General features: G+C 45.0%; 1 protein-coding gene across 20 annotated transcripts; it reads right to left on the minus strand.

Moving 5' to 3' along the window:
• Nucleotides 1-599: 599 nt before the first annotated feature.
• On the minus strand, nucleotides 600-25,069 carry ZNF415 (zinc finger protein 415). 20 transcript variants are annotated; one of them, XM_057300665.2, is made up of 7 exons: nucleotides 24,971-25,069; nucleotides 15,640-15,794; nucleotides 14,801-14,882; nucleotides 8,717-8,837; nucleotides 8,108-8,215; nucleotides 7,615-7,737; nucleotides 600-2,630 (listed from the first exon to the last, which is right to left on the minus strand). In XM_057300665.2, the coding sequence occupies exons 3-7, from the start codon at nucleotides 14,813-14,815 to the stop codon at nucleotides 1,099-1,101; spliced, it is 1,899 nt and encodes a 632-aa protein (XP_057156648.2). In that variant the 5' UTR covers nucleotides 14,816-14,882; nucleotides 15,640-15,794; nucleotides 24,971-25,069; the 3' UTR covers nucleotides 600-1,098. The 20 variants fall into 20 exon arrangements, with proteins under 20 accessions (XP_057156648.2, XP_054959819.2, XP_054959816.2 ...); XM_055103844.2 differs by having other exon boundaries at nucleotides 15,640-15,741; nucleotides 24,971-25,009; XM_055103841.2 differs by lacking the exon at nucleotides 14,801-14,882 and adding an exon at nucleotides 14,543-14,755 and having other exon boundaries at nucleotides 24,864-25,006.
• Nucleotides 25,070-25,680: the final 611 nt, after the last annotated feature.

The following is a 25,680-nucleotide window of genomic DNA, read 5'->3' on the forward strand; positions in this document are numbered from 1 at the left end:
CCACCTCCTGGGTTCAAGCGATTCTCCTGCCTCAGTCTCCCAAGTAGCTGGGATTACAGGCGCCCACCACCACGCCCGGCTAATTTTTGTATTTTTAGTAGAGACGGGGTTTCACCATCTTGGCCAGGCTGGTCTTGAACTCCTGACCTCATGATCCACCCACCTCAGCCACCCAAAGTGCTGGGATTACAGGTGTGAGCTACTGCGCCCGGTCGTGGTCTGCTCTGTTTCCTGGTCAGTTTGCAGGTCATCTCTTTTCTGTAACCCAAAGTGCCGTCTGTCAGGAGAACACCCTAAACACAATAAGGATGATGATCAACATCATCATTTTGCATTATTCTCTGCCTGCCCCCATGCTTGGTAATTTGCCAAGGCAGAGTCCTTATTCTTCAAAGAATCTGAATAGAAATGATCCTCATCTAATGCAGTGAGCCCTTCCATCTTACTGATTCTTTCCCAGACATCACCATGAAAGGCAGGTAAGGAGGCCTATCAACACATTTCAAGGTTTTGGTTGAAAGTCATAAATCCTAAAGTATAAAGTAGTAGCCCTGCAAGACACCTAAAATAAATAAATATTTTAAAATCTGAGACAACCAGTGACTTCAAACATCCTGCAACCTTTAATATATATCATGTTGTGTGAGTTTTAACACATTTGGGCTTGCATTTGTTCTACAATGTGTAATATGAAAAGTTTATCAGCACAACTAGACTGAATTATTCCTCACATAAATCCTTGGATGTGTTACAGTTTTGATCCTTGGTTAACAGCTTCAACATGCACAAAATATACAAAGATGTTTACACATTTTGATGTCTAGTGAGTTGTGAGACCTAAATGAAGCCTCTGCCACACAGTTAGGTGTATATGATTTCTCTTTAGCATGGACTCTGATGTCAATGAATGCTTGAACTTGTGATGAAAGGTTTGCTGTACTCGTAAGGATTCTCTCAAGAATGAAATTCTCTGATGCTGTGTAGGAGTGAATTGTGACTGAAAACCTTGCCACATTTATTATACTTGTATGGTTTCTCTCTGGTATAAATTCTTTGATGACTCACAGGATTTAAACTTTGACTGAAGACCTTGCCATATTAATTTCTTTTATAAGGTTTCTCCTTAGTATGGATAATTTGATGTCTGAAGAGGTTTGGGCGCACACTAAAGGACTTCCCACAATCACTACATTTGTAAGGTTTCTTTCCAGTATGGATTATCTGATGTCTAGTGAGGTTTGGGCGCACACTAAAGGATTTGCCACACTCATTACATTTGTAAGGTTTTTCTCCAGTATGGATGACCTGATGGGTAGTTAGGCTTGAATGCACACTGAAGCCTTTGCCACATTGATTACATTTGTAAGGCTTCTCTCCAGTATGGATGACCTGATGGGTAGTTAAGTTCGAATGCACACTAAAGGCTTTCCCACACTCATTACACTTGTAAGGTTTCTCTCCAGTATGAACTCTCCGATGACTCGCAAGGTGTGAATTGTAACTGAAAACCTTACCACATTCATTGCATTTGTAAGGTTTCTCTCCAGTATGAATTCTCCAATGCCTTGCAAGGCTTGAAGTCTGACTGAAGACTTTACCACATTCATTACACTTGTATGGTTTCTCCCCAGTGTGAATTCTCTGATGAGTTGCAAGGCTTGAAGTCTGACTGAACACCTTGCCACACTCATTGCATTTGTAAGGCTTCTTGCCACTATGAATTACCTGATGGTTGGTAAGTGTTGACCTCACACTAAAGGCTTTGCCACACTCTTTACACGTGTAAGGTTTCTCTCCAATATGAGTTTTCTGATGTAGTGCAAGGCATGAATTTCGACTGAAGACCTTGTCACACTCATAACATTTGTAAGGTTTCTCTCCAGTGTGAACTCTCCGATGTAGTGCAAGGCATGAGTTGCGACTGAAACCTCTGTCACATTCATTACATTTGTATGGTTTCTCTCCAGTATGAACTCTCCAATGACGCGCAAGGTTTGATTTTTGACTAAAGACCTTGCCACACAGATCACATTTATATCCTTTCTCTCCAGAATGACTTACCTGATGTACAGTCATGTGTGAGCCATGATTCAAGGCTTTGTCGCACTCAATATATCTGTAAGGTTTTTCCCTAATGCATGATTTCTGTTCTTGTGTGAGTAATGAAGAACAGATGAAATCAGTCCCATATTTATTAGAAACATGGGTTTTGACGGTAGAAGAAATTATTTGGGGTGGTGAAACTGAGGAACCATGGTTGACAGACTTCTCAACATGGTTACATTCATAAATTTTCCCTTCAGCTTGAAACTGCTGCAGTTCAGGGGGATGTGGTAGAAAGCTTAATCCAAGCTGATGTTTAATAGACTTGTTTCCTATACCTCTTCTATCGCGTTGGTCTCTCCTACAAGTAAGATTTTCTTTTGGGGCCGTAGTCACTTTGTTGCAATTTCTTTCATCATCTCTCCACTGACAGTCAAAGTCGTGTATTTTTTTCTTGATTTCTCTGAAGCAAAACTCTTCAATGTCATGTTTTTCATGTTGTTCCAATGTCACTGTGTGGAATACTTCTCCTGGATTACCTTCCTGTTGTGGTGCTAGTTCCTTGATTACACAGTTACGAGACAGATCTATAAGAAATGAAAACCATAGGTTTCCAATTAATTAGAGACAGTATATAAATATTTCATACTGAATAACAGAATCACACAAAAAGCAACATTTATATACAACAGAGTTATAAAACTTCCCAATCATGATCTTTAATTTTTACGAACACAAAGGAATCACATTCTTTAGTAAAAAAAAGGGTGATTACATGGCATTCAAATAAATTCTAGGGAAGGACAGATTCAAACATCCTATGACCAAAACACATTGTGCAAACCTACGTTAGCCCTGAAAGGAATATTTTTTCACCTTGACAGCACAGTACACACCAATTGGCAGGAAATACATGGCTGTCTCATTATTGAAATAAATATTACATTTTACCTAGCCACAGCATATTTACTGTGCCCATATAAATGAAAAAAGTACTACACAATATATCATAATGGTAACTAAGCCACAACAAACTTACGGAATGAGTAAGGTACATAAATGATAATTCTGAATTGCAAAACAGTAATAGCACTGAGAAAATGAGACAAAAACTAATAAAACACTGTTAAAAATAGCTAATTTTTCTGAATACCTGTTATGAAAATATCTGTACCCACCTAGACCAGGCATTTTTGACATTAATGAGTGATGCATGTCAGTTATATTGCATGAAACTTACTAAAAACCCATCATCTGTAAACCATAACAATTAATTAATAAAACACTGTAGTAACCCATGATAAAAATGCAAACCAAAAACTAGTAACTACACCTGTACAAAGTTATAGCCTGTAAATGATTCTCTCCTAAGAAAAAAGCAAGAACTATTTCAGAACCAGCACACAACCTGTGAACTGGAATATATGTTAAGATCTCTGACATTTGATGCATGAGGTCAGGTAAACACATAGCATTATAAAGAAGAATTGAAGAACAAAGTCAGAAATCACAATTATGACTTCACACCTGCACTTATGTAACAAACAGCCAGTCAATAACGCAATTCCCTACATATGCATTGCCCTTTCATGACCTAGTTCATCAGCCCCACAATATACATAAGAGTTTGTACTTGGAAAATTTATTAACTGAAATCAGAGAACACAATGTTTAAAACGAATTGAAAATAAAATCAAACAAAATATAATGCAGTCTCTACGGTCTGAATATGTTGGCCAAAATTCATATGCTAAGGTCCTATCCCCCAGTGTGATGTTGTTGCAGATGGCGCGTTTGGGATATAATTAGGTCATGAGGTTGGACTAGTCAAAAATAGGATTAATGCCCTTACAGGACAAGACATAAGAGCTTGTTTTCTCTTGCCCTTTCCATCATGTGGGACAGTCAGCGGGCCGGTACCAGGAACTGATTCACCTGGCTCCTTAATTTTGACTTCCCAGCTTCCAGGTCTGGGAGATATAAATTTCTGTGGTTTAGTTCTCCTAGCCTATGATATTTCTTTCTTTTTTTTTTTTTTTTGAGACACAGTTTCTCTCGTCACCCAGGCTGGAGTACGATGGCGCAATCTCGGCTAACTGCAACCTCTGCTTTCTGGGTTCAAGCAATTCTCCTGCCTCAGTCTCCCAAGTAGCTGGGATTACAGGTGCCTACCACCATGCCTGGCTAATTTTTATATTTTTAGTAGAGATGGGGTTTCAGTATGTTGGCCAGGCTGGTCTCGAACTTATGATCTCAGGTGATCTGCCCACCACAGCCTCCCAAAGTGCTGGGATTACAGGCATGAGCCACTGCGCCCGGCCCGCCTATGATATTTCTTATGGCACGATGAGTTATATAAGACAGAAAAAGGACAATCTCATCACAATCATCACAGAAGGCTGATCAATCTTATTAAACAAACTTTGGGACTTTACTGTAAGACATGCAATATTCCAAGTAATCACACACCACCACCTTGTTTTAAAAACTTTCAAGTAAATTGTTATTATTTTTCAAATAAACACATTAGGCCCATGGTATTCATGTATCTAACCTAAATTTTCACAGAAAATAAGAGAAAAACAAGACTAAATCCTGGGCCAGCAGGCTCAGACTTTCTTTTATTTTTATTTTTTGAGACACAGTCTCGCTCTTTTGCCCAGGCTGGAGTGCAGTGGTGTGATCTCGGCTCACTGCAACCTCCGCCTCCCAGGTTCAAGCAATTCTCTTGTCTCAGCCTCCTGAGTAGCTGAGATTACAGGCACCTGCCACCATGCTCGGCTACTTTTTTTGTATTTTTAGTAGAGAAGGGGTTTAACCATGTTGGCCAGGCTGGTTTCGAACTCCTGACCTCAAGTGATCCGCCCACCTCAGCCTCCAAAAGTACTCGGATTACAGGCGTGAGCAACCACGCCGGGCCATCAGACGTGTTTTTAAGCACATGTCCACCCACAGGCAGTGTGGAAAACCTGGGTGGACATGTGCAGTGTGGAAAACTATCAGTCACAGCAAGAATGCACCCAGGCAAGGAGCATATGAAGAAAAGGAGCTACAAGAGCTGGGCTGTGTTGATAATAGTGTTATTCAGTCAGCTCTCATGGAAGGCAGCTATGCTCACCACTACACCACCAATGCATCTAGGCAGTCAGCTCTCATGGATAATGGTATCTGAGTCATCACTTCCTACACATACTGATTTAGGCAGATCCTGACTTATAAAGCGGTTGAGTGGTGTCTTGTCTTGCATAGTGAGAGTAGTGTGGAGGGTGAGGAAGTCCTGTGGCAATTGGGGTTTTCAGGAATACAAAACCAATATGCTAAAAAGCAACAGTATAGTCCATGCAGATCAAGGTATCATGTGAGGATAGGAGAGAGGAAGGGCAAGAGCACAGGAGAGGGAGTAATGGGCATGTCGGAGGAAAATCTGCATGCACATCTGTGGGATATAATTCCACTAGGACAGTTACAATTCTGACCTTGGGGCCAGGCGTGGTGGCTCACGCCTGTAATCCCAGCACTTTGGGAGGCCGAGGCGGGTGGATCACATGAGGTCGAGAATTCAAGACCAGCCTGACCAACATGGAGAAACTCTGTCTCTACTAAAAATACAAAATTAGCCAGGTGTGGTGGTGCATGCCTGTAATCCTAGCTACTCAGGAGGCTGAGGCAGGAGCATCGCTTGAACCTGGGAGGTGGAGGTTGCGGTGAGCTGAGATTGTGCCATTGTATTCCAGCCTGGGCAACAAGAGCGAAACTCCATCTTAAAAAAAAAAAAAAAGTATCATAAAAAATACAGAATTTACGACTAAATGAAAAAGATGTTCATTTATACCACATGTAAATGTACAAGATGAAACTAGTAGTGGCTTAAACAAATGACACTGGACTTTAAAAACCGAGGCATTACAGCGGTGTAAAGCAAAAAAAGAACAAACGAAAAAAAACCAAGGCATCATTCAGCTTCACAAGCTCCCTCCACAAGAGGGAGGTTTGAACCTACAACAAATTGAACCCAGGCTGAACAAAGGTTTGTTGATGAGAATGAACAATGGTGCACACAGGATGGAAAATGAACAAATGTGGTGTGAACAATAGTTTAGTCAAGAGCCTCATACATATGATGCTGTGAACTTGAACAATGTCATCCCTAGGAGAAACTCCCACACCAACTGCTGGCTTAGGGGAGATGATCATTAGTTTATGTGTCCAGCGCTGTCACAGTGCCCTTCAGGTACACTTTTGTGAGGCTCCTCAAAACTAGAAGGACATCTGGAAACACTTGTCAGTCAGGCTCGCCTGATATTTTGTATCTTATATCCTGAGCCATGCTGACAATTCTGCTCAATGCTTTAAGGGGCATCTCTACATGTAGCAGGATGCTATTCAATTATATTAAAGAGTTTTCCCTCATAAATTTTCTGTTATCATATAAACACCCTCCATAAGAGACTCCAGGAGAAGGTATGTATAACCTATAGGTTGGTTATCATAGCAGGAATACAGAGAAATGACAAACCCCAGGAGTGTGTATATCAAAAGCTGGGTTTGTTTTTTTTTGAAACGGAGTCTCACTCTGTTACTCAGGCTGTAATGCAGCGGTGCCATCTCAGCTCACTGCAACCTCCACCTCCTGGGGTCATGTGATTCTCCTGCCTCGGCCTCCTGAGTAGCTGGGAGTACAGGCGCATGCCACCACACCTGGCTAACTTTTGTATTTTTAGTAGAGACGGGGTTCCACCATGTTGGTCTTGAACTCCCGACCTCAGGTGATCCGCCCACCTCGGCCTCCCAGAGTGCTGGAATTACAGGCGTGAGCCACCGCACCCGGTCAAAAGTTGGTTTTCAGAGGAAAAATCATGCAAACTTAAGAGAAAACAAAATCAGGAAGAGCCAAGGTTTTTCTACATTCATATAGCAGTGAGACCAATGGAAAAGAGAGAAAAATACAACATATGAGGCTAGATTTTGAAGATCTTGAGAGAGGATTGTCTGCTCTGCCTACAGAGGGATCCTAAGCTAAGAGCCTGAAAGACTAAGACATACTCCCTGTGTAGGACGGGGGATCCCAGTGAAGACCTGTCAACTGTTCTTACAGTTCTGCAGAGTAACAATCTCAGAAGAACCAACTCCCTCCCCTGGTCCACACACCCACGAACTGTGGCAAAAGCAGAACAGAAGAAATGGCTGAGGGACCACAACAGGTAGAAAGGGCTTGAGACAGCTCCTTGCAGCTCCCCGGGGCCTCAGATGCAAAGAAGGAGCAGCCAGTGTTTCCCATCTCGTGGGCAGGTCTTCCAAGCACCAGAAATGGGGTGGAGCACGGATAGCTCCAGGCATCAGGACTGTGGAGGCCTCCCCTCTGATCTATATGGAAAGCGAACTGAGCATCAGGTGGCATCAAGAACAGGAGAGACCGGCCGGGCGCAGCAGCTCAAGCCTGTAATCCCAGCACTCTGGGAGGCCGAGACGGGCAGATCACCTGAGGTCAGGAGTTTGAGACCAGCCTGACCAACATGGTGAAACTCCATCTCTACTAAAAATACAAAATTAGCCGGGCGTGGTGGTGCATACCTGTAATCCCAGCTACTCGGGAGGCTGAGGCAGGAGAATCATTTGAATCCGGGAGGCGGAGGTTGCGGTGAGCCGAGATTGCACCATTGCACTCCAGCTTGGGCAATAAGAGCGAAACTCCATCTCAAAAAGAAAGAACAACAGCAACAAAAGAACAGGAGAGACCAAGGGAGAAGTAGACCCTTGTGATGTGGCCCCTCCCGGACCCCTCAGAGTGAAGGAGCCAGAGAGTTCACAGAAGTCAGAGGGCAATGCTGTCCATCATGATGGCACTTCCATTTGTCTCTGTTTGAGCTGCAGCCCCCACTGGACAGCAAAAGGATCAACTATGACATGTCTCAAGAGCAGAGGGAGAAGTAGGGGAAGTTTAAAATTTCCTCTAAGAGCTCACAGGATATAAACATTTGTTTTCCTACAGAACTCTCCCACTTGCTAAGAGTTTCCAAACACAATGTAATGGTGTGGCTTCCTCTCCCCCCATCTGAGGTCTTACCTGTTTTCACACCTTTGATCCATTCCCACCCTTTTGGTTTTCTTGCTACTTGTACTTGGCTTTCTATGGTCCAGGGCTCTTTCCTGTGCTCCCACATAGGATAATACTCTGGTCAGGAAGAGAATTTCCCACTTATAAAATGAATGGAACATGATGTGCTGTGGCTTTTCAAGAATCTCAGCCCTTTGCTTGGATAAGAAGAGAGGCTATCACAGATGGATCTAGGAAAATATTTCACAAATTATTTCACTGAATGCCAACTCTGAATGCTTAGGGAAGACTGTAATATGCAAATATCTAGCTCCCTTCCAAGAACTACTGAATCAAAGCACAGGGGCAGAAAACAAGAAGTGAGTATTTCAGAAGTCTACCATAAGCTTTCATGGATACTTCAGCTCTGGAACCACCACTGTTGTATCATGAAGGGGTCAGAACATCTGGAAAAAGGGGATGGTTAAACTCCAGAGTTCACATTATGGAGCTTTTCATTTCAGAGTCAACAAGGCCTCAAACTCAGTCAGGCAATGCAGGGGCTCCCAAGAGGCATAGAAGGGAAAATAGAAAGATACCAAGGGCAGATTTTGACTTCTGGAAGAAAATTATCCTCACCCAGGGAGACCAGGTTCCTGTAGTTCTCCAACATCACATCCCTGTATAAAGTCCTCTGTGTAGAGTTCAGGCATTTCCACTCATCTTGAGAGAATTCGATGGCCACGTCCCTGAATGTCAACTGTCCGTAAAATAATAAACACATTTCACCAAGGGGTTATGAAGGGAGTTACCATCTTCACACAAAATAAGAATAAAAGAGAATTTAAGTATAGGTTTAATTGAAGTGTGTGTTCTGATAAATCCACACTAAGGTATTTTTGAGTACATATCTCTCCCTAATTGTGGTTTTTTCTCTTTCTTTCTTCTTTTTTTTTTTTTTGGTTTGAGACAAGGTCTCGCTCTGCTGCCCAAGCTGAAGTGCAGTGGCATGATCATGGCTCACTGCAGACTCAATCTCCCAGGTTCAAGTGACCCTCCAACCTTAGCTTTCCAAGTAGCTGGACTATAGGCATGTGTGTACAAAGTACATTTGAAAACTTCAACAATGAACTAGGGATCAAGCAGAAGAAAAAATTTCAGAACTTGAAGACAGGTCTTTTGAAATAAACGAGTCAGACAAAAATAAAGAAAAAAATAAAAAAGAATGAACACAGCCTATGTGACATATGGGGCAGGCACCATAAGGTGACCAAATATTTGAATTTTTGGTGTCCCAGAAGGTGGAGAGAAAATCAAAAGGATAGAAAGCTATTTAACAAAATAATAACCAAAAACTTCCTAAGTATAGTAAAAGGTTTAGATATCTAGATACAGGAAGTTCATAGATTCTCAAAGAGATACAATCCAAAAATGTCTTCTTGGCACATTATAGTCAAACTGTCAAAAGTCAAAGAAAAAGAAAGAGAATTTGGCTGGGTGTGGTGGCTCACGCCTGTAATCCCAGCACTTTGGGAGGCCAAGGTGGGCAGATCACCTGAGATTGGGAGGTCGAGACCAGTCTGACCAACAAGGAGAAACCCCATCTCTACTAAAAATACAAAACTAGCCGAGAGTGGTGGTGCAGGCCTGTAATCCCAGCTACTCGGGAGGCTGAGGCAGGAGAATTGCTTGAATCTGGGAGGTGGAGGTTGCGGTGAGCCGAGATCATGCCATTGCACTTCAGCCCGGGCAACAAGGGCGAAACTCCGTCTCAAAAAAAAAAAAAAAAAAAAGAAAAGAAAGAGAATTCTAAAAAAAAAAAACAGCAAGAGAAAAGCATCTAGTCACTTATAAAGGGTGCTCCATAAAACAGGAAATTTCTCAATAGAAACCTTACAGGGCAACAGAGAATGGTATGATACATTAAATGTGCTGAAAGAAAAAAAAACCCTGCCAGCCAAGGATACTATACTCAGCAAAATTATCCTTCATAAAAAGGAGAAATAGTCTTTCCCAGAGAAGCAAAGCCTGAGGGAATTCTTCACCACTAGACTGGCCCTACAAGAAATGCTTAAGGGATCCCTACACCTAGAAGCAAAAGGACAATACTGGCCGTCATGAAAACACACAATACTATAAAACCCACTGTTAGAGCAAACATGCAAGTAAGGAAAGGAGTCAAATGTAAATGTTACCATTATAGAAAACCACCAAACCACAATGAAAAACAATTAGAGAAAGAAAGGAGCAAACATACAAAACAACCAGAAATCAATTAATAAAGTGACAGTAATAAGCCCTCACATATCAATAATGAACTTTATGGAAATGGATTAAACTTTCCACATAAAAGATATAGACTGGCTAAATTGATACAAGCGTGTAACCCAACTATATGCTACCTTTAAGAAACTCATGTCAACTGTAAAGACACAAATAGACTCAAAGTGAAAATATGAAAAAAGGTATTATATGCAAACGAAACCAAAAGCAAGCAGAAGTACCTCTACTTCAATCTAACAAAATGAATTTTAAGTTAAAAACAGTAAAAGAGATGAAAAAGGTCATTTTATATACTAATAAAGAGATCAATTCAATAAGAGGAATATAACAATTCTAAACATATATGCACCCAACACTGGAGCATCCAGACATATAAGGCGAATATTATTAGATTTAAAGGGAGAGATACACTCCAAAAATAATAATAGTTAGGGATTTCAGCATTAGACAGCTGATTTAGACAGAAAATTAATAAAGAAACACTGAATTTAAACTGCACTTTAGACTAAACAGACCTAAGGGATATTTACAGAACATTTCATCCAACAAGTACAGAATACACATTCTTTGCATCAGCGCACAGAACATTCTCCAAGACAGACTACATATTAGAACACAAAACAAGTCTCAACACATTTTTAAAATATCAAAATCTTAATAAGTATCTTCTTAGAACAACAATGGAATAAAATTAGAAATCAATACCATGAGAAACTTTGAAAACTGGCAAATACATGGAAATTAGACAACATGCTCCTAAATGACCACTGGGTCTAGGAAGAAATTAAGGGGGAAATTAAAAAAAAAAAATCTTGAAACAAGTAAAAATGGAAACACAATATGTCAAAACCTATGGAATACAACAAAAGCAATGCTAAGAGGGAAGTTTATAGTAATAAACACCTACTTGAAAAAAGTAGAAAAATTTCAAATAAGCCAGGCACGGTGGCTCACTCCTGTAATCCCAGCACTTTGGGAGGCCAAGGTGGGTGGATCACCTGAGGTCAGGAGTTCAAGACCTCAGGCTAAGTTCAAAACCCTGGCTAAGATGGTAAAACCCCGTCTCTACTAAAAATACAAAAATTAGGCCGGGCGCAGTGGCTCACGCCTGTAGTCCTAGCACTTTAGGAGGCCAAGGCGGGCGGATCACGAGGTCAGGAGATCAAGACCATCCTGGCTAACATGGTGAACCCCGCTTCTACTTAAAAAATACAAAAAAATTAGCTGGGTGTGGTGGTGGGCGACTGTAGTCCCAGCTACTCGGGAGGCTGAGGCAGGAGAATGGCATGAACCCAGGAGGCGGAGCTTGCAGTGAGCCCAGACCGAGCCACTGCACTCCAGCCTGGGCGACAGAGGGAGACTTCGTCTCAAAAAAAAAGAAAATACAAAAATTAGCCAGGTATGTGCCTGTAATCCCAGCTACTCTGGAGGCCGAGATGGGAGAATCGCTTGAACCAGGGAGGTGGAGGTTGCAGTGAGCCAAGATTGCACCACTGCACTCCAGCCTGGGTGACAGAGCAAGACTCCATCTCAAAAAAAAAAAAAAATTCAAATAGTCTAACAATGCACCTCAAGGAAATAAGAAAGCAAGAACAAATCAAACCCAAAATTAGTAGAAAGAAAAAAATAACAAAGATCAGAGCAGAACTAAACAAAATACTACAAAAACACAAAGGATCAACAAAATGAAATGTTGGTTATTTTTAAAAAAGATAATATAATCTATAAACTACTAGCTAGATTAATCAAAAAGAAGACCCAATAAACAAAATCAGAAATAAAATGGATACATTACAACTGATAACACAGAAATATAAAAGATCATCAGAGACTATTATAAATAACTACACACTAACAAACTAGAAAACCTAGAGGAAATGGATAAAATGCTGGACACGAAGCACCAAGACTGAATCAGGAAGATTCAGAAAACCTTAACAGACCAATAATGAAATTTAATCAGGAATAAAAAGTCTCTGAACAAAGAAAAGTCTGGGACCAAATGGCTTCACTGCTGAATTCTATCAAACTTTCAAAGAAGAACTAAGACTGATTCTCCTCAAACTATTTTACAAAATTGAAAGTGAGGGAATTCTCCTTAACTCATTCTATGAAGCCAGCATTCCCGATACCAAAACCAGAAAAGAAAAAAAAAAAAGAAAACTATAGGCCAAAATCCCTCATGAACATAGATGTAAAAATCCTCATCAAAATACTAGCAAATTGAATATTTTGCTATATTCCCAACACATAAAAATGATAAATACTCAAGGTAATAGACACTTCAAATACCATTACTTGATCATTACACATTCTATGACACATGTAACAAAATATCACATCTGCCCCTTAAATATGAACCAATATTATGTATCAACTTGAAAAACGAGCAAGCTATCCCTGTTCCTTAATACGAAAACGTGTAAATATTCACAACTTGCAGGATAAAATACCCTAACAAAACATTTACTGACAATATTCTTCTAAAATCTCACAATGATTAAACACATTTCAACAGGGCTTGAGCTGTCTGTTCTCACAGAACTGACAATAGTGGCTCACCACTGAGGCCTGTGTGAGGGTGTAAGGCTTGACAGGAAAAGGGATGTTCTATATCTAAGCACCTAAATATCTCTATTGAGAGTTTCACCATAAAACAAATATATACATCATGTGATGTTTAAAATAAAAGCAGCATAATACTTAATAACAATACATATAATAAGAATATGGATATATCCTCTTTAATGAAAAAGGAGTTCTGCTCTGATGTCTGAGCAAAACTGTTACCATTTTTACCTAAAATATCTGATGCCTAAGAGACCCTGCAGGAATAGCACCATCTCCGTGGTATGCAAGTGCTGAGAATGGTTTAAAAACCTGGCCGGGCGCGGTGGCTCATGCCTCTAATCCCAGCACTTTGGGAGGCCGAGGTGGATGGATCACGAGGTCAGGAGTTGGAGACCAGCCTCACCTACATGGTGAAACCCCGTCTCTACTAAAAATACAAAAATTAGCCAGGTGTGGTGGCACGTGCCTGTAATCCCAGCTAGTCAGGAGGCTGAGGCAGAGGAATCACTTGAACCTGGGAGGTGGAGGTTGCAGTGAGCCAAGATCGAGCCACTGCACTCCAGCATGGGTGACAGACTGAGACTCCGTCTCAAAAAAAAAAAAAAAAAAGTCCTACAATTATACTTTATTTTTGTCGTTGTTGTTGTTGAGACAGAGTCTCGCCCTGTCACCCAGGCTGGAGTGCAGTGCAGTGGTGCGATCTCCACTTACTGTAACCTTTGCCTCCCGGCTTCAAGTGATTCTCCTACCTCAGCCTCCTGAGTAGCTGGGATTACAGGCGTGTGCCACCACGCCTGGCTAATTTTTGTATTTTTAGTAAAGACGGGGTTTCACCATGTTTGCTGGTCTCAAACTCCTGACCTACAATGATCCGCTCACCTCGGCCTCCAAAGTGCTGGGATTATAGGCCTGAGCCACCATGCTCGGCCTTACAGTTACACTTTTATGTTGACTTTATGTTTCAAAGTCAATAAAGGAATAAAACGCCCTCTAGTACTGATGTCTGTATCTCAACTTTACATTCCATTCCAAGTCATTAACAGTGTGGAGTCAGAGACATACTGATATACTAGTTTTATCTGGATTACAAAATCAGGCACAAAATATATCCCCTTATTGGCTGCCTTTTCCAGGATTTACCAGGTATTTGTCTATATTAATACCTGACTTTAGGCCAGGCACGGTGTCTCATGCCTGTAATCCCAGCACTTTGGGAAGCCGAGGTGGGTGGATCACCTGAGGTCGGGAGTTCGAGACCAGCCTGACCAACATAGAGAAACCCCGTCTCTATTAAAAATACAAAATTAGCTGGTTGTGGTGGTGCATGCCTGTAATCCCAGCTACTCGGGACACTGAGGCAGGAGAATCACTTGAACCCGGGAGGCAGAGGATTCAGTGAGCCGAGATTGCGCCATTGCACTCCAGCCTGGGCAACAAGAGTGAAACTCCATCTCAAAAGCAAACAAACAAACAAAAAACAAAAACAACAAAAAACATGACTTCCATGGGCAGCTTCTCTATTCCTGGGCTATGGAGAGCTGACAGTGCATCCAAATGTGGCCCCTGAGCAATCCCTGCTGCCCAACAGCACTGACACCACGGGACCCTCACCCCGTCTCCATCCATGTCTGGGTGTGAGCCCTTCCCAGGACCATGCCCAGTGGACTCTTCAGAAGTTCATGTCACAGGGTCAGGGTGAGACGGAATCTCAGTAGAGATGAGAAGGACTGAGGGAAGGCACGGGTCAATGTGAGCAAACGCGTCAGGCAGGATGCTTCAGACTCAGAGAAGATTTGCAGTTCCAAGGCATTGTCTCCCACCTTTCTGAAAGAAGGGAGACAGAATGACCCACACAGAATCTTTCTTTACCTGAGTAAAAGCCATTCCTGACTCCTTTGCTCTCCTCTTCTGGGTTTCTTCCTCATGTGCCAGGAGTCTTTGGAAGTCAATGCTGAATATCAACAACAAGTGCTGTTTATTGCTTAGAAACAACACACCCCCTCTTGTGTGACAAGCACACACATACACAGGGAGGAGCTCGCCCTGTGCAAAGACAGTCCTCTGCCGCCCACTACACCAGGGTGGCCCCAGGGACAAGAAACTCCTACAGGGAAACCAATACATGAGTCTTCTGACCCCTTTCTTCAGAACTCCCTCCCCTCCTGGAGAAGCTCACACACACGCTGCAGCAGTGGGGAGGAGACCCAGCCCTGATCAAACCCCATGCAGAGCACAGCCCCCTTTCCCTCTCTGGATCCCAGGCTGGGCTCAGCCCTCAGAAATAGAGGACACAGAGCCTTGGTGTTCAGGGCTGGATATAGATTAGAATCATGTTGAGCACTGTATTATCGAGGGTGGGTCCCAACCTGTGTGAATGGGAATCTCTGGGACAGGGATGGGGGCACAAGAGGTATATCTGCAAAGTACTCCAGCACTTTCATATGAAGCCAGGGGGTAGCTCTACTCAAACACGGTCAGCCCAGCATAGCCCCCACCTTCTGACTCTATTCTCCCCTTGGGACCTTGGTGTCATCAGGATCCAGACAGTGGAAGCAGAAAGAATTGAGAGAAGCATGCAGAGCAGGTAATATGGACCAGAGGTGGGGGTGAGGGTGTAGCTGGAGTGTGAAATGGGGGGTGGGTCACAGAAGTCCCCGCTGAGAAGATGATATCGGAACCGAGACCTGGGGAAGGAGGGGTGTTTGCACCTGCAGCTGAGGGGCCAGCGAGTTCCAGCAGATGCACAGCCCACGTGAAGGCCTTGAGGCAGGAGCAACCTCGGCCCAGGAACAGGAAGGACGCCTGCGTGGCTGCAGCAGAGGGAGCGAGGAGGACACAGGCAGGAGATGAGGTCAGAGAGGTCCTGGGAGGGCAGATCAGGCAGGGCAGATGCTGTCAAACATTTTTCTCCCACACCTCAAAAGAATTTTGGAACTGATGTATTTCCTCACCCATTTTAATTAAATATATAATGTTTTCTTTATAAATTAACCCACTTATAATGTAAAATCTTATATATTTGAAAGTCCCAGGAAATACATGGTCCCCCTCATCTGAGATGTGCAGGACTGCAGGGGAATGCATCTAGGGAGTCAGGAAGTCACTTTTGGACACCTGAAAGTGGAGATACCTGTTACATGTCCTAGCAGAAAGTTGAGGAGAAGGCTAGGCGCAGTGGCTCACACCTGTAATCCCACCACTTTGGGAGGCTGAGGCAGGTGGATCACCTGAGGTCAGGAGTTCGAGACCCACCTGACCAATGTGGTGAAACCCCATCTCTACTAAAAATACAAAAAAATTAGCCGGGCATGGTGGTAGGCACTGGTAATCCCAGCTACTTGGTAGGCTGAGGCAGGAGAATCGCTTGAACCCGGAGGGCAGAGGTTGCGGTGAGCCGAGATCGCGCCACTGCTACAGCCTGGGCAACAAGAGAAAAACTCCGTCTCAAAAAAAAAAAAAGAGGTTTATTTGGCTCATGGTTCTGCAGGCTGTACAAAACACGGTGCCAGCATCTGCCTCTGATGAGGGCCTCAGGAAGCTTCCGTTTAGGGTGGAGGGTGAAGGGGCGCCAGCAGGGCAGACGAAATGGTGAGAGAGGAGACGAGAGAGAGAGAGGTCAGGCTTTTTGACAACCAGCTCTCAGGGGAACTAAGAGTCAGAACTCACTCCCTAGAGAATGACATCAAGCCATTCCCAAGAGATCTGCTCCCATGACACTCACCAGACCCTCCCTCCCTCCAACTTTGGAAGTCACATTTCAACATGAGAGTTGGTGGGGCAAAACAAATCATATCCTAACAATTGCACATTCTGAGGCTATGAGTGGGGCTGGCGTGTGGTACACAATTGGAGGGTTAGTCGCAGCCAGGAGCAGGAACAGACCATTCCCAGTCACTGCTAAGTAGGGATCCCAAGCCCTGAGACAGGTGGGTGGGTAAGTTGGAAAAGATCTCTTCCTTGCTTCCAGGGACTGAACAGTGAAAAAAAACAAGGCCTTTAAATGAGCAAAAAGAAGAAAGAAAATCTCCAGAGACAAGGTGCAGAATAGAAAAATAGGAGAATGGAAGAGGTGCCGGGCAGGAATTAAATGACACCAGGAGTTCTGGGTGTATGTTTTCTCCAGGCTGTGGTCAGCTACACAGGGACAGAAGCAGAGTAACAGAGCTGGATGTGAGGGTGTCTGGGAGAAACAAACGATTTAGTGCACTTGACTTGCAAATCATCTAGTAACTGAAAGGGTCTGTTTATGTCCAGTTTTTTTTTTTTTTTTGAGACGGAGTCTCACTCTGTCACCAGGTTGGAGTGCAGTGGCGCGATCTCGGCTCACTGCAACCTCCGCCTCCCGGGTTCAAGCGATTCTCCTCCCTCAGCCTCCCGAGTAGCTGGGATTACAGGCACCTGCCACCATGCCCAGCTAATTTCTGTATTTTTAGTAGAGACGGGGTTTCACCATGTTGGCCAGGATGGTCTCGATCTCCTGACCTCATGATCTGCCCGCCTCAGCCTCCCAAAGTGATAGGATTACAGGCGTGAGCCACCGCGCCTGGCCTTTTTTTTTTTTTTAAACAGGATCTTGCTGTCGGCCAGGCTAGAGTGCAGTGATGCAATGCTGGCTCAGTGCATCCTCCCACCTCAGCCTCTCGAGTAGCTGGGACTACAAGAGGCACGAGCCACCACATCTGGCTGATTTTTAAATTTTTTATAGAGACAAGGTGTCACTATGTTACCTAGGCTGGTCTCAAACTGGGCTCAAGTGAGCGTCCTGTCTCAGCCTCTGAAAGTGCTGGGATTACAGGCGTGAGCAACCATGCCTGCCATATCACTATCATTTTAAAAATAAACTGGAGCCAGGCACGGTGGCTCACGCCTGTAATCCCAGCACTTTAGGAGGCCAAGGTGGGCAGATCACGAGGTCAGGAGTTTGAGGCCAGCCTGATCAACATGGTGAAACCCCATCTCTACTAAAAATACAAAAATTAGCTGGACATGGTTGCACGCGCCTGTAGTCCCAGCTACTTGGGAGGCTGGGGCAGGAGAATCGCTTGAACCTGGGAGGCAGAGGTTGCAGTGAGCTAAGATCACGCCACTGCACTACAGCCTGGGCAAGAGTGAGACTCCATCTCAAAAAATAAAATAAAATAAACTGGATATGGTAGAGGCACATATTCTTTTGTTTTACCATTATTATTCCTGGTGTAGACAAAAAAAAAAAAAAAAGAGCCTGGCACATGACGGAGTATTTGTTGAATAAATGAGCAAAATGATACAGGGTGACACTAGTGCATCCTCTGGTACGGTGTTCACTTTGAGGGACTGATGTGTGCAGGGGTCCTGTTTGACCTGAGGATTGTCTTCACCGAGAGTGAGAAGGGACCTGAGCAGGACCAGCTGAGGGGTAGAGCCAAGGGCCCTTCATGGAGACCACTCTGCTTATCAACCTGTGGAAGGGCAAGCGCAAGTCCACCCAGAAACACATCTGGCTGACTATGGGATCCCTGTCTGAGGCTCAGCAGACCCACATGGCCAATAAAAGACCCTAAACTCTGCAAAAAGAAGAGTTTGTCTCTGTGCCCAGGCACCTCCATGGATAAAAGGTCCTGGGGTCTGAGATTTCTCACTTGGCAATGATGTTCGCTTGAATATTACTCACAGACCCAGATCCTTGGGTCTCGTGTGGGGCAAACTGACTGCAGAACTGCAGGAAGTGAGAGTCTGAACAGAGCAGCAGAAAGGCAGGCAGGAGACCTGAGGGAGGGGAGAAAGGAGAGACACAAGCAGACCAACCCCTCCTCTCCCTCAATCACCCGCCTGGGGAAGCATTAGTTTCCCATCATAGAGAGGACAACGGGGAAAGGGAGACGCGTGTGCATAGGATGAGATGTGTGTTGGGTGGACAGAAAGACTCCTTTCCCTAAATGTGACCCCATTAGCTCACCCCATTCTATTGCACAAATTCCTGAGCAGAGGGGCACCCTGTGGGGATGAACACAGCTCTTCCTGCCTCCAGTTCCTGCATCTCCCTGCCATGACCAGGGCTGTAACCCTCCAACTCCCTTCCCAGGGCCCCGTGGCCCCTCCGCACTGGAGAAAGGTCCGTGTTCCACAGCGGGTTTCAAGGACCTTGCCCCTCAGCTCCCCAGCTGCCTTGTGACTCTGGCTCTGTTATCTTGGAATAAACAGGGAGAGGCCACTGGCCTGGCAGCAAGAATGTGGCAGCTTTATCTTCCCAAGGACAGTCCCAGTGGAAGCCTTTGGGCCGCAGGTCAGTGTGCTGTGTTTCACTCTGATTCTTGGAGAAATCTTTCCCTTACTCTGGGACCCTGATAATCACTCCCTCTTGAGTTGCACCCACAGACGCCCCCACAGCAAACCCTCCCTAATGAAAGCCATCTGCGCCTGATTCTTAGGACCCCTGTTGCCCTCTGGACTGAGACAGACTTACTAACTCCCATGGGGTCTTGCACTCCCCCGATAGTCCATAAAGGTCAGGCACTGCCTGAGGACACAGGGTTTATAGAAGCCCGGCTACGAAATTTCGCAAGTCCCAGTAACAGTGAAATAATACACATAAATATCTTAGGGTCTCACTGACCCACGACAATGTATTTATTTCCACTCATAGTGACTCCACCCCACACAAAAGTACCACCAAAGCCTACCAATAAAACAGAGATGTCTCTAATGATGCACGTGCCCCAATGAGATCCTAATAGATTCCAAGAAAACACTCCAAACTGTTATTTCTATCTTTCAAAACGCATCTGAAAGCTTCCTGATCGGCCGGGCGTGGTGGCTCCCACCTGTAATCCCAGCACTTTAGGGGCTGAGGCAGGCAGATCACGAAGTCAGGAGATCGAGACCATCCTGGCCAACATGGTGAAACCCCGTCTTTACTAAAAATACAAAAATTAGCTGGGTGTGGTGGCACGTGCCTGTAGCCCCAGCTACTCGGGAGGCTGAGGCACGAGAATCGCTTGAACCTAGGAGGTGGAGGTTGCAGTGGGCCAGGATCACACCACTGCACTCCAGCCTGCCAACAGAGCGAGACTCCGTCTCAAAAAAAAAAAAAAAAAAAAAAAAAAGAAAAAGAAAAAGATACTAGGGCTTTCCAAACTAATCCATGCAGTCCCATAACCACCCATAAACCCACGTCCATGTGCTACAGCCAGACCTCTGAGACATTCCTTTACAATTCCACTCACTCCTTGATCCCACAAGCATGCATGGGACAGGTGTACACATCATTCACCCGGCTCATCTAGAGGCCCACCTTGCTTCCATGCCCCTATGTGACACCTCCAAGAATGCTTCTTCACTTTCCCTCATTTTTCTACTTCTCTTCCATGCATGAAGAGCACACTAGGCTGAAAGGCAAAAGGGCCTCTGGACAAAAGCAGGAATGGACACAAACTGCTATCTGCAGGACAGTGGGCCTCAAGTCTAGATTCTAGAAGTTGGCCATGCTGGAAGGAATTGCCTGCAATTTGGGGACACCATGGAGTCCAGTTTAAAGGCAGGTGAAGATTGGCCGGATTGAGCTGATGGAGGATGTCCAAGAAAAAGAGAGGCCCCAGATCTCATGAGGGAGGCTGCCATTGTCCCCTTGTCTCTCCACTCACAGTCCCCTGCAAAATTCCCCCGCTGTTTAGGGAGTGCCTCCTTCATGGCCCGTTTAGCTTCTGAACTTCTCGCCACCCTTCCTGAAGGGAATCCAGGACCCCTGACTGTGAGCGCATCACCTGCCGGAAGGCAAAGCCCCTGCCCAGGATGGCCACTGGGCCCCGGTGATGTGTAGAGCGTGGAAGACCCGGGAGCTGGAGTAAGGCGGTGGGGACGCCTCGGCACTGGCTGAGGACACAGGGTCTGCAGGGCTTTTCAGGCCTCAGTGAGGCCTTCTGCTCTTACGTAGACTGGAATAAATAGCCACAGGAAGTTTAGACCAATTACGGATGAAATTTCCAGAATATGAGACCATCCTCACTACCCGCCCTGTCCTTTTGGTCTTCCCTGAGGACTCCTCAGCCCGACCCCAGCCCCAGCATCTGAACCACAGCCCCGGAGCAGGTGCTGCAGTCATCCCGTGGCCAAGATGGAGACTGTGTCCTCCAACGGAGGGAGACACAAAACACTCAAAATAATCCACGCAGAAGAGTGTCCGATGTGGTGATGGATGCGGAGACAGTGAAACCTGAATAATGTGATAGAGAGTGACGGGCAGAGAGAATTTCAGATGGGGGTGGGAGGGCACGGGAGACAGCTCTGAGGCTAGACCCGAAGGAGGAAAAAGGGACAGGGTCATGATCATTTAGGGACATAGGGTAAAAGCAGGGACAACGACCCGTGACAGGAAGGGTTTTGACATTTGGGAAAAGAGAAAAGCAAATGTGACTGGTGCAGAGGGAGTCATGAGATGAGGGCAAGCTCCCAGGAGGAGGCTGGACACTGGCAGGGGCCCTGGACGCAGGGCTGTGGAGCCACAGTGAGGAGTGGGGCTTTTGTCCTGGGGAACACGGGAAGCCGGTGGAGGGTTCCCTGCCAGGGACTGACGTGACCTGCTTTAGATTTCTCTGTGATGTCCTCATACAGAGAAAGGCCCCGAAGATGGTCTCTGTGTCTGAGTCCCTGCTTCATATTTTTGTGCTATTTTTTGTTTTCATTTTTAGAGGAAGAAATCCAAATAAAAATTTTAATTGCAACTGGCTAGTCCCCCCACATGCAACTGCCAAACACAAATGCACACCCAATTTTGCCCCAAATTTCAGGAGTCAGTGTTGCTCTCACATTGAGGTTTTCTGGTCTAGTCCCTTATCTCTATGTTACAGGTGGGCTCACTGAGGCTGAGAGAGGGAGTCATTTCACCAAGTTATCCTGAGAGGTCTGAGTTGAGTGAGAAGGAAGAGATGTGGCTGAATTATGATGTCACGACCTGGAAGGGCCAATGGGCTATGTTTGTCTTTATCACATCTCCCTTAGAAAATTCCAGGACTGGCCAGGCATGTTGGCTCATGCCTGTAATCCCAGCACTTTGAGGCCGAAGGAGGGGAGATTACTTGAGGCCAGGAGTTTGAGACCAGCCTGGCCAACATGATGAAAGCTCATCTCTATCAAAAAACACAAAAATTAGCCGGGTGTGGTGGCCTGTTCCTGTAATCCCAGCTACTCAGGAGGCTGAGGCAGGAGAATCGCTTGAACCCGGGAGGCGGAGGTTGCAGTGAGCCGAGCTTGCGCCACTGTACTCCAGCCTGGGTGAGAGAGCAAGACTCCAGCTCACAAAAACAAAAAAAAAGAAAAGAAAAAAAGAAAATTCCCAGACCTTCTTTCACATATCTGAGCAAAAGAAACTTCTTCAAGGTTTTATCACATTGGTTCCAAATGCAGCTCACAGCTTACTATTTTAACAAATTACACAAAAGAAGAAAATTGAATAATAGACTAGTTAAACTAGGTTTCCATGTTAAGGTAAAAACATCATTGACATCTTTATCAGGTACACATTGAAACAATCTAAAATTACCTACTAGTCAACAAATAATGCTTCTATTATATGATAAAGAGCAGAAAGCATGCAGACCTCTATCAAAACTGGATACAATTAATTTCAAAGGGAAAGATTTTGAAATTGTTAAGAAATATCTGATGAATTTTGGAGCTAAAAAAATTGAAAACACATTATATTTAGAAAATGACATGAGCTGATTACAGGATGCCACCAAAGTTACTTTGGAAATAATTATATACAGAAAAATAGAAACTGAATTAATGAAGATCTATCTCAAGTTGCAAAATGAACTATACATGAGATGAAAGAGAATTAGTAAGAAAAAAAGCAAATCAATTACAAAAAGCAACAACACTTTTTTTGTTTGTTCTTTGTTTTTTTTTGAGACGCAGTCTTGCTCTGTCACCGGATCTCGGCTCTTGGCTCACTGCAACCTCCGCCTCCCGGGTTTACACAATGCTTTGCCTCAGCCTCCTGAGTAGCTGGGATTACAGATGTGTGTCACCACACCTGGCTAATTTTTGTATTTTTAGTAGAGATGGGGTTTCACCATCTTTGCCAGGCTGGTCTTGAACTACTGACCTTGTGATTCACCCACCTCGGCCTCCCAAAGTGCTGGGATTACAGGCATGAGCCACCATGCCCGGCCTCAACACTTTTAATGTTCCTTTTGAGCAACGTTGTCCAATCCGCAGCCCAGGAAGGCTTTGAATGCAGCCCAACACAAATTCCTAAACTTTCTTAAAACATTTTGAGATTTTTTGCAACTTTTTTTTTTTTTTTTTTTTTTTTAGCTCATCAGCTATTGTTAGTGTTAGTGTACTTTATGTGTGGCCCAAGACAATTCTTCTTCCAATGTGGCCCAGGGAAGCCAAAAGATTGGACACCCCTGCTTTAGAGAGACACTATGTAGTGACAGAGTCTTTCACTTTCTGCCCAGCTTTACTCTCCCACTCCCCCTTCCCCTCCCCCTGCCCCAATGCCAGGGAAGGGGAAGAGGCTGACCTGTGGAATTAATGAGTCAAGTCACTTCCCTCTGCCTTAACAGGGATTGCAAGTGGAAGCTAACTTCTGATGCCATAATTATAAAATGCACCAGCCTTAAAGACAGGGGTTTTGCAATTCTCATCATCTGTGTATTTTAAACTTATGAAGACAAAAATCAACAGGTCAAAACGTAGTCATCACATCCAGTCAATTCACAACTCACCTGGACCTGGGGTCCCCCTCTTTCCTCATTATGGTGTGTTTCCCTCCCTCATTCCGTACATCGCTCTCATTCTCACCTTCTTTCTCTAGCTCTTTCCTTCCTCTTTATTTTCTCCCTAGGATTCTGCTCATTTTGAGCCCCTCTCCTCTCCTGCTGCTCCTCCCCTTCTTCCCTCTATTCTTTCTCTTCCACTTGTTCTTTCCATTCTTGCAATTTATTTAATTCCTCTTTCTTCCTAATCTTTTCATTGTCCCAGTCTCCACATATTTCTGGCTCTTTCTTCCCCATTTCAGCACTCCCTGTTAAATTCCCTCTTCCCTGTTACACACCGTTGTCCCCACTCTTTGGCACCCCCAGATCCCAGGCCTCCCCGTGCTGTGGTTCTCCCTCTGCTTCTCCTTGTCATCGGCTGCCCCCTCTTGCTGTCCCGGTACCACACTGCTCTGTCTGCCCTGGCTCCAAATCCCTTCTGCTCTCCCCCACTCTCTGTCTGAGGAGCCTCCTCCTTTGCTGCCCCTCTCCCTACCTGGCTGTCCTTCATCTCTCTGGATACTGTGCTTTTTCTCGAAATGTGTCTAGTTACTTTTCTCTCCCTGCTACTTTCTCGGCTTCTTCTTTCACTCTTACTCTCTTTGAAAATCTCTAACCATCCTCTACTTTGCCATCTGTTTATTGGTTTGCCTCATTCTTTCCTGTCTCAGGTTTTCTACTGCTCTCTCCGTCCCTCTCTGTCTCCCGATCCCTTTGGCCCACACGTTCACAGGAGGGTTTAGGGTAAGACGCCTGCATCCTGGAGGAGCGCATTTTCCAGGGGGTGGAGGGGGACAGGCAAGAACACCGGGTGTCACAGGACAGGCCCTGACCACCTCCTCAACGCGGGCTCAGGGGAGACCTGGGGAGCAGCGGGGCCCGGCACGAGGAGGAGGGGGGTGGTGGGGTCTGCAGGATCCCAGGACCAGGCAGAGGACGCAGGCTCCCCGGGACTGCGGCTGCAGCTGCGGCGCTGCGCTCCAGGGGCCGACGAGGGCGAGGCTGGGATGCGCCCAGGACGGGAATCCACCTCCGGGGTGAAGACTTTAAAAAGCCCGGGGCTGGAGGAGGGGGTCAGGAAAAGGTTTTAAGCGGGAGGAAGAAGCAAAAGGCCGGGGACGGGGAGCAGCCTCAAAGCGACTTCAACCCAAAGGGAAGCGACTCCGGACCCACACTGCGAGGCCTGTATTCACCTGGGGTGGAGTGTGCGGGGATTTTAAGGGCCGTATCGACCCTGGACATCGGCTGTGGAAATGGGAAACAGGGAGCGCAGGTTTAATCTACACAGAGGGTCACTCACGCTCGACGCCGTCACCTTCACCCAACGCGATCCGTTTCCGGGACTGTAGGAAACTGCGCATGCGCGGAGAGAAGAGCCCGGGCGGCCTGGAGGAATGGCTGGAGTGGGCGGGGCCTGCGCAGCTTTAAGGTAAAAAAATCAGAGTTGTGTGGGCCACTTATGGTGGAAACCAAAATGTTTTCCACTTACCAAGTGGAAAACGGTTTATGTTAAAACTATTTTGCCTGCAGGTTGGACCCGATCCTGCTAGGGAGTCTCCTGCAGCTTAGCAGTCCGGGAACTGGGATTTCGGTGGGGGATCCACAACTAGCAGTGATTGGATCCATAAAAGTTACCAAAAAACAAAAATAAAGTGTCTGGAATCACTCCACTGGATTTCAAGACTACCAATATAGGAAAGGTAATAAAAATTGTGTGGTTTTGGGGCAATAAAAGACATATGGATTGATGCAATACAGTAAGAGAGTACAAAAATAGCCTCTACAGGTACTTCCAACTGATTTTTGACAAAGTTACCAAGGGAATTGAATGAAGAATTTTTAAAAACTGCTGAGGGGCTAACTTAATATCCACAGCAGGAAAGAAGTCATCTCTACTCAAACTTCACAACCGTACAGACATTAGTTCAACATTGACCATAGCCTAAATGTAAAATATCAAACCATAAAATGGTATCCTGTAGGAGACTGAAAGAAAAAATTACTCACAAT

The sequence above is a fragment of the Pan paniscus genome, chromosome 20 (genome assembly GCF_029289425.2).
Source record: "Pan paniscus chromosome 20, NHGRI_mPanPan1-v2.0_pri, whole genome shotgun sequence".
NCBI classification, from domain to species: Eukaryota; Metazoa; Chordata; class Mammalia; order Primates; family Hominidae; genus Pan; species Pan paniscus.

What these genes read in the sequence shown, in the direction of transcription:
- ZNF415 (XM_057300665.2), bottom strand. An exon ending in GATCAAAGGTGTGAAAACAG is followed by an intron (nt 7,738 to 8,107) that starts GTAAGACCTCAG and finishes TTTCTTTTTGAG; the next exon opens with ATGGAGTTTCGCTCTTATTG. An exon ending in CCGAGTAGCTGGGATTACAG is followed by an intron (nt 2,631 to 7,614) that starts GTATGCACCACC and finishes CATTTCTTATAG; the next exon opens with ATCTGTCTCGTAACTGTGTA.